Consider the following 7873-nt stretch of genomic DNA (forward strand, 5'->3'; position numbering starts at 1 on the left):
CTCTCTCTCTTTTTTTTTTTTCTATGTCTTTAATGAATGAACAAAATCTTTTAAATATTTAAATAAAAAAATAAAAACTAGCAAGGAAATATACGTGGACTGTGAGTGGACTCAAAGTAGTTTGACAAGATATGTCCATGTGGTTTTGTGGCTTTGGGGAATACCTACAAGAAAGTTACCATTCTTGCGCCCTCCCGCAGACTACACAAGCACGGAATCTGGGCGTGCGCTCTTTAAGAGGACTGAAGCCCCGCCCAGTCCTCTGACCCTCGAGGCACAGTTTCCCAGAGCCCAACGCTGGAAGCCACAGCCTTAGCACCTGCAGGGAGCAAGTCCAAGAATCACTAGGGCCGATTGGTCAGGGAAACTACATTACCCAGAAATCCCTGCGCCGCGCGGTGGCGGCATTATTAAAAGTGCGCGGAAGACGCTGGGCGGGACTTCCGGTGTCTTCCTCGCGGCGGACATTTTGTCCGCTCCTGGTGTAGCTTTCGGTGTAGAGCTTCTGGAGCTCTGGTTGGGTTCGGAGTGACAGACGCCGGAAGGCGCGGGAAGAGACCCTGTGTCTACCGGGAAGAGGCTTGGCAGTGGCAGCACCCGCGAAGGCTCCGCGGCCAGGGCCTAGCCACGGCAATGCTCGGGTCCCGAACTGGGACTCTTCACAGCTCCTTGTGGTCCAGATTGTGATGGCGGCGACCGCGGTGATGGATCCCGCGTAGGTGGGTACTCTGTTCGCCGGACCTTGACGCGTTTTGGGGTTCTGAATCACGAAGCCCTGAAAGAGGGGCACCAGTTGAAGTCGTTGCAGCCCAGTCTCCGATGTCCTGGGCCACGGGGGCGTTTGCAGGGGGGGAGCCCCCATTTCTAACAGCCGGTGGGATGAGCCGTCGAAGTGCCTGTTCTTGGCCGTTCGACTAGCACGAGCACAGGCTTGGAGGCGCCACTGAGCCGGGAGGATTCAGGAAACCAGAGTGCTCGTGTTTGCAGGGAGCATGGCAGGGGAACCTTGTGCCTTCATGGCGAGGACTCTTGGAGCGATGGAAGAACAGATGTGGTCTGGCTTGGGGGAGTACACATTACGGCCGAGTGGGTGGTGGACTTGGAGGCGAGGAGGCCGCAGACTTTGGAGGTTTTGTGGTGCTTGGATTGGAGCCATGGCGAGCAAGTTGGAGGGGGAGAAATGGAGTTTTAAAGGTGAAACCAATAGGGTTTCCCGCTGTCAGATAATGGCTGTACGTGAACGAAGGAATGAGGGACCTTCACAGTTTTGTTTTCCCTTTTTCCCCCCTTGAACTTCGGTGGGAATGGGTCCGTTGGAGCAGGAAGCTCCTTTGAAGGAATCAGGAGTTGTATTTTGGATGTGGTAAATCTAAGGTGTCCCTAGGGCATTTGGCCATGCAGGTCTGGACTTCCAGGGAAGGAGCTGTGTTGGAGACCAATGAGGGACGAGGCCTCAAGTCAAAGCCTGGAGAGCAGATTCTGAGGAAGAATTTTAAGGATGTCTTTATCTCACGTAGTCCTTGAGGTGAGATATTGGAGGGCAGGGAAAAAGAGGTGACATTCTTCATTACCTTCAGAAGGAAGCATGTGAAAGAGTTCTGGCTGGTCTTAGCTGGAGGAAAGGGCTGTAGGGTATAAGGAACCTGACATGAGATGCAGAGGCAGGAGCGAGGTGCTATAAATTTGCCACTCTGTGGGCTCAGCAAAGGCACTGCCTGAAGAACAGAGGAAAAGTCAGCCTGGCTAGTGGAGCAGCCTCAGCCAAATCCAGGACGCTGGCACATCAATTCCCCAACTCTTAAGTAAGAGAGATTGTGAACATCTCTAATGAAGGGCCTCCAGCAGGCTCACCTTCAGAGGAGTATGTTACAGTTAGGCTGCTTTGGCGAAAGGCCAGTGTGCACATGGCTGGTATACATAAGCAGATGTATGGATATAAGTTTCTGTTAATGCTTAATAATTTGCTTGCCTCTAAGTATTTGATTATGATGAAAGTCTTAAATATCACATCTTCTTAAAAGCTTAAAGCTTAAAAATAAATAGTATCAAAACCTGTCCCTTCATTTGTACCACAACCAATTGGAAAAATGTGAAGCTTGTGGAGAGGAAAAACTAATTCAAAGATCCTTGACATGTATTAACCTGTTGCTACAAACTGTAGCCCTGTTAGGTGTCTACTGCTGTTATCCCTGCTTTACAGATGAGGACACTGCAACACATCTTTGTTCATGGACACCCAGCTGGTAGAAGGCAACACTGGAGTCTTCGTATTTGAGATTAGACATTCAGAAATTATCCTCACCAAAGGGAAAGGGATAGGGGAATAGTTCAGTCCATGATACCCCACTCTGGTTACCTGCCACTCTCAGCTTCCTCCTTCTGCCAGGTTGCTTTGATGGTAGAAGCACTTAGGATCTCTGCATAGGTGAGTGCAGAGTATGCAGGTCCTGATTCATCATGCCCCACTTGGCCATGATCTTGGCAACCCACTATGGGAAATGGTGGTGTCTCAGGAGTCTTCACTTATCCTTCTACTTGCCTTTGAGTTTGGGAGTGCCAGTGTTACTAATGGTCTTTTGCCTTGAATCCAGTGCAGTGGGATGAAGTGTGGAACGGTGCTCCAGGCACTAGAACCAGCAGGTGCAAAAACATCACTTGAGGCTGAACTAGGAGTGTTTAGGGAGCCTCAGGTCTCCATTATGTCTGGTGTGATCAGAGAGCAGGGGACAGGCAGGATTCAACCCCAGAATGGCAGCCTGTGGAGCTGGGCTTCTGTTGGGAGCCATGGAATGTTTGGAGCAGAGGAGGGAGTGAACTGACTGGTCTTGACAGGCTTTCTCTGGCTGCATGGTGAAAAATGACTGGGGTCAGGAAAGATCACTTTTGATGATGGCTAGACTGGACTGGTGGCTCTGGAGGTGAGGGACAAATGCTTGGATTCTGGATTTTTTTTTTTTTTCTTTAAGTAGGGCCAACCAGATTTTCTGATGTGGATGGTAAGAGAAAGAATGGGAAGAGTCAAGGATGACCCCACAGCTCCCATAGTTTTTGGACTGAGAAAACATAAGGATGGAAAAACCCTCAATTGAGATGGTGAAGTTGGTGATGGGAGTAGCTTTCAGAAGTAATATCAAGAATTAGGCTTTGACCATGTTGAATCTGAGTGGAGGTACAGGTAGAGAGCTGGACACAGACGTTTGTATTTCAGAGGAGGGATTCAAGTCTCAAAGGTGGCAGCCACTATATGGATTAAATAGAGCTGCTTATCAGATTTATAGAGAGAATCTTTACATCATAGTGGCAGTGCCATTTAGGGTCTAGAAGGGGGTGGACACAGAGTGGGATAGGAGTCACCCAAGGGACAGGAAAAGGGAGGTTAGTGTGCATGGTTGGGAAAGAGGAGGATCTGGCAGGTGGGGAAGTCTTCTAGAGAGAGCATATAGACGTGAGATGGATGTTGGTGTAGAGTAGTATTAGAGATGAGATGAATGTGAGGCCAGAGCAAGTGCTTTTCCTTTCTCTGTGTGGTTCCCACATGTTCGTGGTGACCTTTAATGGGATGTGGGGAGTTTAAGTCACGGTAGATTACCTCAGGGGCAGATTGGGTCAGCTGGCAGAGTAACTATGATTGAGGTAGAAGGACAGTGGGTGTGGGCTTTGCATGAGAATTTAGTGTTAAGCCTATGACTATTGAGAATATAGCATCCTTAGTATGTAACAGCAAAGTGGGAAGGAGGCTGGGTTTATCTGACCTATATGTTGTTCTGGATTGCTGAAGTTGAATCAAGGAATAGGGCCTGGAAGGAAGGATTTAAAAATTGGGTTCAGAGTACATGGCGGTGGGGACCATCAACTGGAGCCAGGTAGGATCTTGGATGCATTAACCAAGAATTCTTTGGGTGCTGTGTGCAGATTTGCATGTGGGAGATGCCTATGTTGTGGATATGCATAGACATGAGGGAGCTCTGGTCTAAAGAACAATATGTACTAGAGATGGGATCTGAATTCATAGCCTGGGGGCTCTAGGGAGAATTCCAAGCTCAAATATGTATATGAGATGCATGATCTCCAGACCCCAGGAGAACTAGCTGACAGAAGTGTCTATCTGTCCCCTGCCTGTTCTGGGTTGGACAAAATGATGACTAGAAAGTGGGAAAAGAGTGGGTGGGCACCAGTCACATGAGGGCCTGGTATCTGAGTTGGGGAGCTGGGGAGGAGGGTAAATTGTGGTAGGTAGACCAGGAGTCCTAGGGAGAACTGCTGCCTCTGTGTTCAAGTTGTTGACTTCATACAGGGTCATGTGACTTTCAAGGATGTGTTTGTGTCTTTCTCTTGGGAGAAATGGGGGCTGCATGATAAGGCCCAGAGATTTGTGTCATAATGCAGTGTTTTCTGTGCTTTGCATTTACGGTCTTGCCGGGTAAGGCCCTGTATGCCCAAGTTTTCTGGGCTGTGCTCTACTCTTTCTTCCCTCAAAGGTTGCCATTTTCTTCCCATAGCTGCCTGGGCACTGCTATTTTCCCTCACTAACCTAGGTTTTCTTAGGTACTGAAGCTCAGCTGTGTATTGCCTCCTTTATTCCTTGTGGTCAGCCCAGTGGACTACCTTGCTTGCCCTTTCCCTTACTATATGGCTCTGCTCACATTCATGATACCTCTGCTCCACATTCTGCCCCTTTCTTATAATAGGCATATTCTTTGGATCTACTTGTGTCATGAATTGCCATAATAGTCACTGCCATGGGGCCCAGTGCGCTGATCCTACAAGATGCTTCTGATACTCATTTTGTAATATTTAGTTGTCTTCATCACTTGTGGATGGGCTGCTCTAGGTCACTGCTTTCCTACTTGCCCTGTCTTTCCTCTATGACTTGTTTCTTCCAGATGCTTTGTGGTTGCTGAACTTAGCAGGGGAAAGAACTCTGAGTGCCTGACTGAGAGGTCATGACTCTAGCCATGGCAGGAGGGACGTGGACAGGCCCTGGTGAGTGGGAGCTTGAAGTGGGTGTGACTTCTGGGCTGGGTTCAACTAGCACCAGAATCCTGTTTGGTGCCCAGGTTGTAGACCATACTTATTTCTATCTTTTTCTCCTTGTTCTTGTCTTTTATGTTCTGACCTCTGACCCAGGGCTGTCCATGCCCACTTTACTAGTGCTCTCTACTATTCCTTCTGCAGTGTTCTTTATTGGACAATGCTAATGTGTCATGACATACATACATCCTTAAATGATTCTAGGATACCAGTTGCTCATTTTAAATCAGATTTTACTGGGCCTGGACATACATTTCTGCATAGCACTCACCAGTAGCCAAGGCCCTTCTAAAAATCATTTGCTGAAGAGTAAATTGGACATCCTGCCTGTTGGTTCTCCCTGAGCTACACCTCATTCTTGTGTATGTCCTTTGTGAAGGCTTCCTCATTCTGTGACCCTTCGGGACCCAGTATTGCACAGCAGCTTTTTCTTTAACCTGATCCCAAATCTGCTGTCCTGCTAATAGCCCCATGAACTAAATCCTGGGTATGCTAGACACATTGGTGATGGGGTTGCCCCTTCCCACCAAAGTCATCATGCACTTCAACAGCATTTTTCTGCCTTTAGGTTGTTGGTGTGCAGTGGAGGATGAAGAGGCACCTTCTGAACAGAGTATTTCTATAGAAGTGTCACATGATAGTATTTCCAAGGCAGGTTCATCCACCCAGATGGCTCACCCTTGCGACATATGTGGCCCTATCTTGAAAGATATCTTGCACCAGGAAACACGCCAAGGACTGAAACCTTACACATGTGGGGCCTGTGGGAAACAATTCTGCTTCACTGCAAACTTTCATCAGCACCAGAAGCAGTACAATGTAGAGAAACCCTTAAGAAGAGACAAAGGGAAGACCTCATTTGTCAAGAACTGTAGAGTTTGTGAAGAACCTCACCTGTCAGAAAAACCTTTTCAATGTGAGGAGGAGCAGACCCTCCAGGTCAGTTTGGGCAGTCACCAGCAAAAGGCCATTCACAGCAAGAAGAAGACAAGGAGCACCAGGAGTGGGGAGGCCTCTCACAGTGGCCAGATGCATTACAGATGCAGCGAATGTGGGAAGGCCTTCAACCGCAAAGACACACTTGTCCAGCACCAGAGAATCCACACTGGAGAAAGGCCTTATGAGTGCAGTGAATGTGGGAAAGCCTTCAGCCGTAAAGCCACCCTTATCCAACACCAGAGAATTCACACTGGAGAAAGGCCTTATGAGTGCAAAGAATGTGGAAAAGCCTTTAGCCGCAAAGACAACCTTACTCAGCACAAAAGAATTCACACTGGAGAAATGCCTTACAAGTGTAGTGAATGTGGAAAATACTTTAGTCATCATTCCAACCTAATTGTACACCAGAGAGTTCACAATGGAGCGAGGCCTTATAAGTGCAACAATTGTGGGAAAGTCTTCAGGCACAAATCCACACTTGTTCAGCATGAGAGTATTCATACTGGAGAAAATCCTTATGTTTGCAGTGATTGTGGGAAATCCTTTGGTCACAAATATACCCTCATTAAACACCAGAGGATTCACACTGAGGCAAGGCCTTTTGAGTGCATTGAATGTGGGAAATTCTTTAGTCGAAGTTCTGACTTTATTGCACATCAGAGAGTTCACACAGGGGAAAGGCCATTTGTGTGCAGCAAATGTGGGAAAGATTTCATCAGAACATCCCACCTTGTTAGGCACCAAAAAGTTCACACTGGAGAAAGGCCATATGAGTGCAATGAATGTGGGAAAGCCTATAGTTTAAGTTCCCACCTCATTCGGCACCAGAAAGTTCACACTGCAGGAAGGCTTTAGGAGTGCTCTCAACAGGACTCATACGGAGAGGAGTTCTATGATTGCCCTTTGAGAGGAAGACATCAATCAGATGTTGAAACTCATATCTGAACATTAACACTGGGGAGATACCTTATGAATGCCAGGTACAGGGAAGGTTTCATGAATTGTGTTGCACTTTCAGACCTACTCAGGTCTTTGCCAGATTTGTCACTCAATGCCTGTGGCTGAAACCATGTCTGCTCTATCAGCTTAGTTACCGTTATGTCCTCAGGGAAGGTAGAACTTTGTACTCTCCAGTCCCTAGAGGGAAATAATAAGAATCCTGAATTAAATGGGATTCCTCATTCCCTCCCCACTGACTGGTTAAAAGTGTGGACCTTACATACATCTTTAGCCAAGAGAATCTGAGCTGTGTTCTGGTGGCTTACAAAAAAGGTTTACTTTCTTCATAGTGTTGGTCTCATGTGGTACTTATAACAGATTTTCCAGCCTTCAAGTCACCCAACCTGGAGAACTACTTACTTCTGTTGCTCTGGTTTCTATGATAATAAAGACCTTATTATTTAAGCCATTGTTAATTTTGGACATTCTTTTTACTGTTTGGAGTGGTTAGAAAACAATTAGGCCATGCAAAACTGAAGAGATAAACTGGGAGGGGGGTGCTCCTGGTTTCATGTGCCTCAACTGAAAGAGCAGGTTGACAGGGAAACATTCTCAGTCTACTTCTGGTATTGCTGACAAAAGTTTCTCAGGGGTTTGTGGGCCTGATGTCTGGATTTTAGAGTTATTTGAGAGCCCAGACATCACTTTGATGGTGATGTTGAGGGAGGTTGTGACAGCCTTCAATATGTTTGAGACCAGCATGGATTGAGTGTCTTATTTCCAGCATATGTGCCATATTTCACAGCACAGTTGAGGGGAAGCTGTTTCTGAGGACCTGCCAAGTGCCATATGCCATGAAGGCCAGAATCTGATCTGGTACCCAGGTCTCTGGCTGCAAGACTTACCAACCCAGGAAGGAAACAAAACTGATGCCAAGACACAGTGTGAATAATTGGGCCTGGGG

The 7873-nt window shown here is 47.2% G+C and overlaps 1 protein-coding gene across 1 annotated transcript; it reads left to right on the plus strand.

Moving 5' to 3' along the window:
- The first annotated feature begins 434 nt into the window (after positions 1-434).
- LOC144322503 (uncharacterized) lies at positions 435-7374 on the plus strand. Its single transcript, XM_077912641.1, has 3 exons — positions 435-719; positions 4884-4983; positions 5600-7374. The coding sequence occupies exons 2-3, from the start codon at positions 4944-4946 to the stop codon at positions 6823-6825; spliced, it is 1266 nt and encodes a 421-aa protein (XP_077768767.1). The 5' UTR covers positions 435-719; positions 4884-4943; the 3' UTR covers positions 6826-7374.
- The last annotated feature ends 499 nt before the right edge of the window (positions 7375-7873 follow it).

The sequence above is a fragment of the Canis aureus genome, chromosome 1 (assembly GCF_053574225.1).
Source record: "Canis aureus isolate CA01 chromosome 1, VMU_Caureus_v.1.0, whole genome shotgun sequence".
NCBI classification, from domain to species: domain Eukaryota; kingdom Metazoa; phylum Chordata; class Mammalia; order Carnivora; family Canidae; genus Canis; species Canis aureus.

Excerpts from the sequence above, each read along its gene's own strand:
- LOC144322503 (XM_077912641.1), top strand. The coding sequence starts at position 4,944 with ATGACTCTAGCCATGGCAGGAGGGACGTGGACAGGCCCTG. Across the intron at positions 4,984-5,599 it reads AGGGACGTGGACAGGCCCTG|GTTGTTGGTGTGCAGTGGAG; the intron begins GTGAGTGGGAGC and ends TTCTGCCTTTAG.